The 12,959-nt window shown below is 28.6% G+C and overlaps 1 protein-coding gene across 2 annotated transcripts in view; it reads left to right on the top strand.

Annotated features, from left to right (window-relative positions):
• Positions 1-539: 539 nt before the first annotated feature.
• Positions 540-12,959, top strand: part of Awh (LIM/homeobox protein arrowhead) — an 88,655-nt gene continuing 76,235 nt past the window's right edge. For both annotated transcript variants that reach the window (XM_016070141.4, XM_043041343.3), the window contains exon 1: positions 540-674. In XM_016070141.4, coding sequence (XP_015925627.1) covers positions 618-674 — 57 coding nt within the window. In that variant the 5' untranslated portion in view covers positions 540-617. The remainder of the gene's footprint in view (positions 675-12,959) is intronic.

The raw sequence follows: 12,959 nt of genomic DNA, 5'->3' as shown, positions 1-12,959 counted from the left end.
ATTTTACTGATCACTATCGAGTAGAGTATATTTTTCTATTTTTATAAAATACAGCATCTAAGAATTAACTTTATAAAGCGTTTATGCAACTGATTAAAGATAATTAAATATAGAAATAATACAATATGCCATGTTTCTGTATTCATTCTCAGTCAATATTTGTGAATTTAATAGATCGATAGGATTATATAGGTCAATAGATTATGTTTTCTGACTAGATAAAAGTAATATGCTACTGAGGATTGAAAGAATTCAATATTTCTGTACCCTTCCAAAATGAAGAAAAACCGCAATGTATTTATTTAATTGGGACATAAAAGGAGGGTTTGAGGTGCAATCAATGATGAGAAGGGGAAAGAATATCCAATGGGGGATACCCGAACCAAGAAATTGTGTAGAGCTCTGGAAGTTCGTCCCCCCTTCTGCTCTCACATGAAAAGAAGAATGTAAGAGGATCTCTTGTATTAAAGATCCGCCCTTATGCTCCGCCTATATTAAATGACTGACAGGTAACATTGGCCAATGAATAAGCAGTCCATGCTAAGGTTTAATGGCCAGAGCTCTGGCAAAGCAGTTGGGAGAGCGAGTTTGTGGTTAAACGCACCTTTTGACGCGTTATGCTTTCAGGCAATCCTATAACAGAAGATGATCGGGTTTCAGTGCAAATAATGAAGGTGAGATTTTATTTAATTTTAAAATTTTTGTATATTTTTTATATTATTTTTATTACTTCTTTTTAAATTGTCGTAAAAAATTGAAGTAATTGACTAAATAATGCTTTACACGCCAGTAATTAAAATTGGTGAGAAATCATTATAAATTATGATGTTGCCTTTAACAAGTAAAATGGTTCTTCACCATAGTAATTAATTGAATAAATCAAAATAATTATAGTTCCAACACCATTTAACGATTTAAAGATTGTAATTTATTGTCAGTGGTGCTTCCGTTAAAAGTGAGAATTGATTTTGCGTAAATAAAAAAAAAAAAAAAAAATTCTATTTAAAGACTTAAATTTATACCATTAAAAGTTGCTTGAAAATTTCAATGTCGCCGAAACAATAGGTTTTAAACTCCTGCTAATAATTTAAGGTCATAAATTGGTGCTTCCATTAAAAGTGACTAATGATTGAAAATTATGAATTTTCCTAGTTTTTAATCAAATTTGGTCCCTAACCATGGGATGTAACCATGGGAAACCAAAATAATTCACCGAAATAGGTTTCAAATGCCTGCTAATAATTTAAGTTCATAAATTGGTGCTTCCATCAAAAATGAAAAATAAGTGAAAATTATGATATCCCTAAAGAAAAGAAAAATGGTTTTTAACCAAAATAATTCATTGGGTGAACCTTATCTAAATTCAGTTCAAAGTAATTCATTAAATTGGGATCCCTGCTTTCATCAAATGTGAGGGATGCTTGTAATTATGAAGTGGATCAAATCAAGAAATATTGTTTTGGCATTAGTTAAAAATTTAATACCTTAATTTAATACAATAGCCTTCAAAAAACACTATTACGCCGATGTACACAGAATTGATACATACAGAAAATGTTCAATATTTTTTTTTTTAAATTATAAAATTGAATTCGCATCTATTTCTACGCTGGAGAATATATAATGTTTGCAATCGATACTTTCGGTTTGAGATCTCTATACAAGTTCCAGTTTTTAAGCAATTTAATAATATCGTCTAAAAAAATTTTTTTAAGGATTTTTTTTTTAAAAAATCACTAGAGTTATTGCAACGCTTCCCTACTTCTCTGGTGCGTATGGCGTGGTATTCAACATGAGTACGGCATGGTGTGAATTTCAGCTTATGGTGCGATAAGTTAAAATCATTCTTTTTCGACGTAAGTATTATTTTTAAAGCAGCAGACAAGTGTTCTTTATAACCATGTAATTCAGGGAAACTATAAATACCATTTTGAAAAAACAAAACTAGTTTGAGACTAGTTGAGACTTTCTAATATTGTATTAATATAACCAAAGCAAAATATATCAAGACAATACTGTAAGGAGCACCAAAAAAGTAAGAAAAGGAAAAAAAACAAAAAACAAATTAAGCAAAAAATACAAAGTAAAACACATCAAGCAAAAAATAGAAAATAAAAATTCAAGAATAAAAACAATACAAGAAAAGAAAAAAAAAACAGAATAAAACACAACCTAAAAAGCGAGTAGCGAGTAGTAGTAATTCAAATATCTTTACACCTACCAGCATCTTGCAAAAAGGATTTAAAATATTTTCGTAACAAGTTTTCGCGTTATCAAAATATGAAAATAAAAGCGTAAATATAGTGGAATGTATTTTATTGCGCGCTCTTACTGAAGTACAGAACCGCATTTGATTTGTCGGTTACCCTTGAATTGGCCCGAGACTGGATTTGCGCAAGTTAATTATATTATACTGGATAATTCAATGTTTATTATTAATAAAAGGTCGAACTTTCGTTATAACATTTTAATGTCGATGAATTATTAACACTGATTGAAAAAAAATTCTTTGTTAAATATAAAAAGAATTTTAGCCACGCATTTGTCTGAATTGTATTTACACATGGTAAAAATATAAATTTAGTTAACAAAGAAATTTTTAATTATAACGTACAATTAACTCAGCGATTTTAAATGAAATTTCATTGCATTAGGTGGATATCCATTGTTTTTTTATTAAATATTGAAAGAGTTCGTCGATTTGGTTTTTAGTAAATAAGCATTACTACAAATTCTTTTAATTTGATTAGAAGTAGTATTTAAATAAATATTTTTAGAAACATTAGAATTCTATGCAATTAGTTTATTTAAATTAAATTTAAAATCATTCCTTTTACAGTATAAGTCAACAATGTTAATATTTTCTTCTTTTTTAATACTTAAATACTCCTTTTAAAACCTCTTTTTTTAATACTTAATATTGTCTTATAATTGTCTAATAATTAGAATTTCTCAATAATCAAAATCACAATTAAAGATATTTTAATATCATCGATTAAGAAGATCTTGGAAATCAAAAGTAGCAATCAAATTAATTTTATTTTGTTTAATAAATTCTGAAACAGGTTGATAATTAGTGACAATCCAAGTAAAACCTACTTTAATAATATTGTTAATATTTTTATTTAAGTAGTCAGTGATAATAGTGCCAGGTAAAGTTAAATAAGTATTAGATCTACAAGTGATTGTTCTAAATTAAATAGAAATTTTAGACTGATAATTAACTATGGAAATTGCATATAATTAATTTTAATTTTTAACCTCTTATAGTAAGATAAAAAATTTTAATGAGGAAATTATTATTTAAATTATTAAGCTTATTTTTTTCGATTTTTAAACTCTTTATTTAAAAGCTTAACATAGAATTTTTTTCAGAAGATTGCATAATTATTATTAGTTGTTGTTAATGGGGGTAATTACAAAATTCGTCTGAAGTGGCCTAATCCCTTGATCAATTTAAAAAAAAAATCTGTTGAATTATTACTGTTATTTAAATTTACCATATTATTAATAATAAAGTAATGAACAGACCATTTCCATTCTGTTAACATACCTAAAGGTAAAGAGAATCTGTTAGATATCTTTATTACTCGATATACGGTAAATGGGTCTGAAGTTCATGGCTTTTAAAATTAAATTTCTCAGTTCTGAGTTATCTATAATATTTAATTTACCAATAATAATATGTTTATGATGTTTACCAAAAATTCGAAATATTTCTCTTCTTCACACTTACAATAATAATCAGTTATGTCAATTTTCCCTCAATTTTTGCTAATATCATTATAATTAAAAATAATTCTACCAAGTGTTTAATTATATTTGTAGCTTTTAATTATGTTAAAATCTCTTAATGGAAGTAAATTCTTTAAATTGACAAATATATTAAAAAATTTAAACGTATCAAAAAAAAGGGTTTTAAAGTCTAATTACAAAATATAAGTTGTCTAAACTATTATTTTTATTATGTGAAATTTTACTCATTTTTTTTTCATTAACAATCATGGATTCCATTAACAATCATGGTATCATTTCCATTAACAATCACTATCTTGTTTCCGCAAAATAAATCCGAACAGTTACACACTTGAACTTTTTTCTTTTTTCAAAAAAAGAGTTTTCCTGATAAAAGGTCCCAAATGGGTTAGTAAAATTGTTTTAATACCAATTTTCCGAGTTGCAAGCAGCCCGTAAACATTAAATTAATCATCTTATTGTTATCTGGACATTCCACCATCATGAACCCTATGGCTCCTTGATGTGTTGTACACTGCAAAATTTATTAATGGGACCAGGATAGCCTGGTTTTTAGGGCGCTGAACCCATGTATAAGAAGTCGGGGATTTGATCCCCTCCGGCCGAAGACTCCCCGTGTAGTAAATGGTGACTGATGCACGTTAAATCTGTCGGGTCACGAAGTCCTCCATGCTTCCATAACAAATCATACCTCTGGGGGTACGGATTCAGGAGTTTCCATGTCTTCTGGATTGGGTTCAGAATTACAAGGCTACGGAGTTGAGCATTAGCAGTCGCAAACCCAAAATTGCGTCAGCTGTTCAACGACGGTTATAAAATTATAAAAATAAAATTTTTTAAAATTTTGGTCGTAGAGGGTTGCCCAGTCGTAAACCACATTTTGAGCTTTTCCCAATTTAGGCCATATCACAAACTGCTCAAATTTTTTTTTTTTTTAAATTAAGATTCTTTGTAGTGGTAGCGATATAATAATTGTAAGAGGAAATTTTTTTAATGACGCTAAGACTTTATATTTCTTAAGAGTATTTTTAGGATTTTTATACATTTCTTTAAATTATATATATGTAGTAGAGGTTAAAATCCTAATGAATCAACTTTGTTAAGCAAAGATAAAAAATATTAACCCATACAATTTGTTACCGCTTTAAAACTAAAAATATAATATCTCTTCAAAATCAGGAAATAATCAGGAGATTGAATGTACATTTACATCCCCTCGGCAGAGACTGTACTGTAAAAAATTATCCTGTAATAAAACAAAAAATATCTGGCAGCAGTAGTTTCCAGAAATTTTCTGTATGTACAAAAAGTATCTATTTGCTGGAAAAATCTGTATAATTCTGTTTTTCTCCGTAATGCACCCACAGGCATAATCTGTATGTTGCAGTTTTTTTCCGTGAGTGCCTACAGAAAAAAGCCCTTTGGTACAAGTATTTCCAGTACATACAGAAAGTTTCTGGCAACTTTTGCTGTTAGACTTTTACTGTTATATTGCAGAATTGTTTTTTTACATGCAGAAAATTTCTGGCCTCTAGAATTTTTTGCACAAATTTCTTTTATTTAATTTATTACAGTCTAAGAGATTATTTAGTACAAGAGACTAAATCAAATGTCACAAAATAACATTTTCGTTATATTTTGGAAATGCATTAATTGACTGAAAATTTAGCAGTTCTCAAAATGATGATTACTAAAAAAAGTTGTGAAGAATGAGGCATTTTAACATTTCCATGAGTTAGTATTATGGCAAAAATAATGCTTGGCATCATCTGTCGTAGTTGGAAGGATTATCCGCCATGCAGTCTCACACCTTCCGTCTATTTCCGGCTTTGAATCTCGACGGAAAGTGCTTAATGTTACATAAGCCGTTCTTCCGTATGAAGAACCCTGATTTTTTCCATGAGTAAAGCGGTAGGACAAATGTTTTAACGCACTCCGTAATTATGTGAAGAATAAATGTTTTCTTTAATGCTATATTACATTTTTTTTTTTTGTTGCCTTTCATACATATCTCTAGCACAGTCGTCAAGGGAAACTTATTTTCGGTAAAATGCCTTCCAATTAGAGATTTCATTCTTTTTAGTACTTTTATCGTAAAAATATACCTAAACAAAATTGAAATTTTATAATTACGAGTCAAAATTATTCGTGATAAGTGAAGAAAAATATATTTCTTATACAATTTATTTATTTTTTTAAAAAACACTCTTGATGAAAAGATTATACTGAAATAGAGAGCAATAATTCAGAATCAATTTTGAACGTTAATATAATTTTAACTATTTGAAAAATTCGATTAGAGAATTTTTCAAATGATAAACAAATTTACTTAAGTTTTGAGCTTACAGAAAATTAGTAATCGTAAAGATATTTTCACATAATTAAACAAATTAAAAAATCTGTTTATTTAGATGAAGAAAAAAAAAGAATTTTGAAAAATTTCACAGTTTTTTTTTCAAATCAAAACCTCATTGATATAAATTAAGGAATTTTTTTTAAGTGCATGCTTATTGTTTTGAAATGTCAATAAACATAGTATTAAAAATTACTCATAGCACAAAATGAAATAATAATGAAAATTTATTGTATATAGTTCACTTAGTGAAAGTAGGGTTCGTTAATTTAATTCAACTTAATTAATATAACTGTTTTAATTAAGTTGAATTAGAAGAAAAAGAAAAGAACACTTAGAAATTAACTCTTATTAAGAAAAACTGTAATTAAAAATATAGATTAATTACTTTGCAAGCTTTGAAAAAAATATATAAAGCACTTAAAAAACTTACAATTAGACAGCAAGTCGTTCACACAATCAAAACAGTATATCGTGCCACGATGCAACTTTTGGAATAACTCCGGATGAACAAACAAGCTTTCAATTTTTTTTAATTATTTGACTATTGTTTATTAAAAATAGAAACATTTACTCTAAAAATTAAGTAATAAAATTTGCACGCTTCTTTGCATGGTCGGATTCTTCTTCAGAAAACGCTGTTTTTTTCCTGATCTTATTTAAAATGGCCAACATCGAATTCGATAAAGTATTTTTATTTATTTTATTTTATTTGACTAATCAGAAATCAGCGATCACACAGAAAATCCCTGACTAGCAGTTTTTTCCTGTTTGAAAACAGTGAATTCAAAGAAAAAACGATATATTCTACTATACAGTTTTTAACGGAATAATATTATCAGAATATACTGCAAAGTAAATGCTCTTAGAAAACAATCATCATTAAAAATGATCTAATTATTTTACAATTGTTTTTTACAGTATGGATTAAAACAGAAATTTTCTTGATCCAGTGATCTAAAAAATTTAGTTACTAAAAAATTCCTGTTAATTACTGAATTTTGTAGATCATTGTAAATAAATAATTATTTAGATAAATATACTATAAGCCATGTTTTTATATTCCAAAAAGACATTATAAAAACTATTTGTTCCAATTATTGCTGCTGTATTTCACTATCACTAAAAAATATTTCGCATAAGACCTCAAATTCTGGTGAATATGTAACAGGTCTGAACAAGTTTATTTTCGATAGTGTGACAGAGAATTCATTGCAGGGTTGTTATACGCTTGTTCGTTTAACTACCCTACTCACGATATCCTGCTATTTTCTTGATATTATATATATATATATATATATATAGTGGAGCATCGTTTATACGACGCTGAAGGGACCACCGAAAAACGTCGTATAAACGATAACGTCGTATAATCGATTTTTACTTCTAAAACTGAAACTAACTCTGTTTTCAGTTAATTTTATTGTTTAGCGTGTTGATTTACATAAATTTCTAAATTAGACAAAGCAAAACAAACAAATAACCAAAGGAGAAAAATTGCAGTGAGCCATTTGAATGTATGTTACCTTTAATTATATTTTCTTGCTATTATTCTTTACAATGCTTTGAATAGCGAGTTGAAGTTACTGCTTTCTATGATGCAATTTTAAATTTCTAATCACGGCCAAATCTAATGGCTGAAGCGCACTTGTGCAATTTGCAGGAAAAAGGAGAGCTTTTACATTTTCCAAAATAATTAGTATCGATGGGTGCGCTGGACATTGGTCGATGAATAGCAAAATTTTTCGTTTTTTCCTCTTCATAACATTGTTTAGTTTTTAGTCATCTAGTAAAAATTACGGTCTACATCCAAGCATTCTTGTTGACACCCTTTTCTGTATCATTCATGTTGGCAAATTCCGCCCTTTTTTAAAATACACAAGAAAAAATAAAAAATTAAATAAAGAACAAAATCTAAAAATCGACGTATAACCGATTCTGTGCGTCGTATAAACGATATATTTTTACATTAAAATGAATAGGAATGATTTGGGACCACACTAAAACGTCGTATAAATGTAAACGTCGTATAAGTGATCGTCGTATAAACGATGCTCCACTGTATATATATATATATATATATATATATATATATATATATATATATATATATATATATATATATATATATATATATATATATATATATATATATATATATATATATATATATATATATATATATATATATATATATATATATATATATATATATATATATATACGTATATATGTGTGTATATATATGTTCAACTTAAAATGGAAAAATCATATTTCGCCATGAGTACACAAGCCTACATTTGTATGGGTAACAAATAAATACTGGAATAATAATTTTATTTATTTTTATTATTATTTTTTTTTAATTATTCGTTTTGCAAGGGCTTTCTTGGCCGATCAGTCTCACCTTTTCGTCAAACCCTATTTAAAATAGAGGAAGTAGGCTCAAATCCCCCCGTTACCCTTGATATATAACAATAACTAAATATATTTGGTTTAGATACATGTGAAGCCTCGTGTGCTTAATGCAAAGAATAGCTTGTCTCTTTTTAAATTGAAGAACAGATTTCACAATAATAAGGAAAACAGCACAAAGATATTGAACCCGCTACCTCTGCCCTTTAAAGCATTTGAGGGAAGAATAATACCCATCTGCGATGGAGGTCCCAAAAAAGTATGGTTGTTTTATTTATAATAAATTCTAAGGTCCTTTTTGCCGTGTTGTATCGCTGTTTCACTAAGCGCTCTATAGCGTCAAATAACGCTTATAACACTTATTTTTATATTTACTGTTTTTGTCAAACTTGTGCTCTCTGTTTTTCAAATTGAAAAGAGATTTTAAGGCCTTCTTTGTATTTATAAAGAAACCCACTTATGTGCGAGAAATATAAATCTCTTTACCCCCTTTAAAAATGGTAAAACGGGCACCATAGATTGATATATTTGAATTTGGTGTCTTTAAAGCACTTTAACATTTGAAATGATCATTTATGTTTTAACCTCTTGTTATAATTGAGAAATATAAGTATTAGGGAAAAAAATAACTAACTGTCATCAAACTCTTACCAACCATTTAAATAAATCGCTATTTAAAATAAACTATGGAAGCGTAAACATTTTATTCTATTTGGTAAAAGGCATCAACATCAAAAGAAGGTATCGGCATCATTTGGTAAAAGGCATCAACCAAATAATTGGTGAATGATTGTTCTGAAGAATTTTGGTAATTTGAAGAACTAACAAGGTTGCCAACTCTCTACGCTTTTCGGTAAAATTTCTTGTTGCTTATTTTATGATTTAATGTATTACCCTTTATTTTGTAAATTTCATTTAGCTTTCCCACCATTGCATTCAAATGATTCAAAAGTTTATATGAAACTTTCGTGGTGAGGCTTTTAAAAGTTTGGTAAAATAACCAAAAGTTTTCAATTGTCTACCACTTTATAAAATATTTTTGAAAAAGCGTAATAGTTGGATTTATTCAGTTGAATTTACTGGATGTGTGGTAATAAGAACTGAATCACAATTTTCGGTAACACAATAACGAACGGAAAAATTTGCTAAATGATTGGTTTAATCATCAAAATTTTTTTTTACCAGAAATGACTTTAACCATACGCCGAAACTTTTTTCTCCGTGTTTGGGAAAAAACGAAAATCGCTATGACTTCTTATATATATATATATATATATATATATATATATATATGCGTACGTATAATGTACGCAAACTCTCTAAAGGTTTTAATTATTTTTTTGTGGACAATATACTTATTAAAATATTAACTTTTGCTTTCACAAATGAAACTATTTTCTGAAACTATGGAAATTCTGCAGTAGTTGGTGGGTATTCATATTCGTGGTTTTCTAAATACAGGGTTCTATTAAAATAAAAGAGTTATGACATTTTATTTTTAGATTGATATTTTAACTGTTATGTTAAGAGCAGTGTTTTTTTATTCAGTAAAAATGAAAGTATTTTGTTTACGTTAATTTAAATTAAAACTTTTTTTTTGATAGTTTATCGTAAATCGCAAGGATGCTTCGCCTTTTGATTCTAGTCAGCAAAGGATTTTTCTAGTCAGCAAAAGATTTTTCTAGTCAGCAAAAGATTAATTCGCCCATTTCGTGAAAATTTACATCCGCGCATGAAGTTATTCCTTAGTTATTTATTAAACACGTATTACAACTGAAGTGATTATTTTGAAAATTTAGTCAATTTTAGTATGAGTAAACTTCACTTGCAATGGTCAAAAACATCTTTTGTTAAGATAACATTAAAAGATTCCAAAATCTCTTTTATTGAATTCATTTTAAAAAGCGACAAACGAAAAGCAATTACTCATTTTCACACCGTTTTTATTCTTAGCACTTCTAAGCGTTCAGAAACGACACGAAACGTTTTATCACATCCGAAGTGTCATTCATCTTTCTCCAAGGAAAAAAAAAAATGGTGAAACAGTTCTTGTCTGGGATTTCGTCTTTTCTTTTAACTAGTCCGTGTAAGGTCAAGCTTTGACCGTGCCGGTATAACACACAAACATGCGCCCACTCTCTTAAAATGATATAAAGCAGGCTCAGATCCGCTTACAGTAGCAACAAAACTCCGTGTTATTTGTTACTTATGTAATCACGCATATATTTAAATAAGCCTCGTGGAAATTTATAAATGACACGTTATTTCGAAACGGTGATTATTAATAACTTATCCTGGAAATATATCATTATAAATTTGCACAAATTTTTTATTACCATTTTGCTGGATTTCCTTTACACTGACAATATCAATTTTTTTTTAAACACGCCAAAGAAAAATTTTGACCATTCCATTAGTTTGATTAATCCAGAATATTTTTTGACGAACGCGTTTAAATGCGCAGTATAGCATAACTCGAGCTCTTTAAGTGTTCGGGTTATATTGAGCATCTGAACTCGTAAACTATCAGCATATATATCTGTAATTGACCAGGAAAAAGAGAAAAAATATTGATGATCAATTTTAAGCTTTTTTCGGAAAAAAATAAAATATCCATGACTACTGCAAATTATTGACAGTTATAACACATAACCGAGACGGTTTATTGCTGGGGAAAAATAAATAATGGTGAATAATTCATAACTACCCCAGCAACAATTATACCTTTGCCCCAGTTGGACTCAAAATAGTCTCAATATGTGCCCTATATGAGCATGCTCCGAGGGACCAATGTTGGGATGTCTAGATTTTTTAATATTGGTCATATGCAATGTCAATATCGGCCTATATAGGGCCAATATAGGGCTTATATAGGCTGAATAATGATTAGTAAATATCGGGTGAATCTGACAATTTCATATAGAGCCGATATTGGTTGTAAAGTGGCTGTAAAATATCGGGTGAATCGGATATGTTTATATGGCCCATATCGGAAAAATATCGTACCTCTGAACCCTTATTGAGCCGAGATTCGTGAATATTGGTCCAATGAGAGCCCAAGTTATTTCGCTGCTAGGGTAAAAATAACAAAAGCCTTTTAAAAGTTTCTCTTTTCCGGTTCAGCCCTGGATTAGCCGGGAATCTATGGCAAGAACTTCAGTTTAGTGTTCCCTCTGGAAATTTTTTAACAGGAAAGAAGCAGATAAATAATATAAATTGCAGAGGCCCGAGAATACTTCTTTGGGGGCACGCCCGTTGTTATTTTTCTGATTGTTGACTTTATGTTTTTAAAATTAACTTGAAAGGTTCCATTATGTAAGTAGGCCTATATAATTTTATTGACACTAGATGGATGTTTTAGTTGCATGAGTTTGAAGATGAGACCCTGATGGGGTTCCGGCAAATATAGTCGACTATTTTGAGGTTCTGTGTCAAGATGCCTCCGAAAGCCGTATTTTTCATCAGGGAATCAAATAAGTTGATCCTTGTGTGGATAATTTCTTTCATAAGTTTACCTAAAGTGCAGAGAAGGCTGATGGGTTTCTGAGGTGACTATAAGTCAAGTGTTTCGATTTCCTACAATGTTTATTGTGGTAATAAAAGAGCAATAAACGACTTTTTAACAGTTTCGCTAACATGCACAAAGCTGCCGACTTTTGTAGATTTTCCGTTTGCTATTATACTTTTCGATTTAATTCTAGGATTTATAAATTTAATGTAATGATGTTTTTGACCACTTTTACATGTAAATAAATTAATCATTCATATAAATTCATAACAAGTGTGCAATAGCGTGATAAAAATTAACTAATATTTTTTCAAACATTCGTAAGTAACTTGCAATCTTAGAAAAAGTTGTACTTATATAGCTGCCAACTGTCACTGGAAAAAATTTTACATAGTGGTAGTAGAAAAATAACAATTCTTCTAACTATTTCATTTTAAAATGAAACATTTTGTTATACATTTGTAACATAGGATAACATTTTGAAATACATATTTTGCAATTATTTTGTATTCATAAAGCATTTTGTATTCATACGTTTACATGACTAATTTATCTTGTAAGTAAAAGATTTTTTTTTAAAATTTTAAACTCAAGATTTTTATGTTAAAACACTAATATTGCCACAACTAAGAAAAAGTTTCCTCGATATCCGTTCGAATTAGGAGCTATACATTTACAAAAATTAATTAACATTAATTAATTCAGATCAAGTAAATTAATTAACATGAGATATTTTCACGAAATAGTTTTTCAGTGATAGTGAGTTAGATGAAATTTTTATAAAACATATATCAGAGCTTAAAAATATGATTATTTGTCTTTCTGACCTCTAATATATGAATAAAAATAATTTATATGAAGGCAAAATACTTTTAATTCTGAATAGATAAAATATTATCGCCTTTGTAAACACTAGGAAAACTGCAT

This window comes from Parasteatoda tepidariorum, chromosome 12 (assembly GCF_982258835.1).
Source record: "Parasteatoda tepidariorum strain Cologne lab strain chromosome 12, Ptep-v5.0, whole genome shotgun sequence".
Lineage (NCBI taxonomy): Eukaryota > Metazoa > Arthropoda > Arachnida > Araneae > Theridiidae > Parasteatoda > Parasteatoda tepidariorum.
This window is presented reverse-complemented; position numbering and strand designations above follow the sequence as displayed.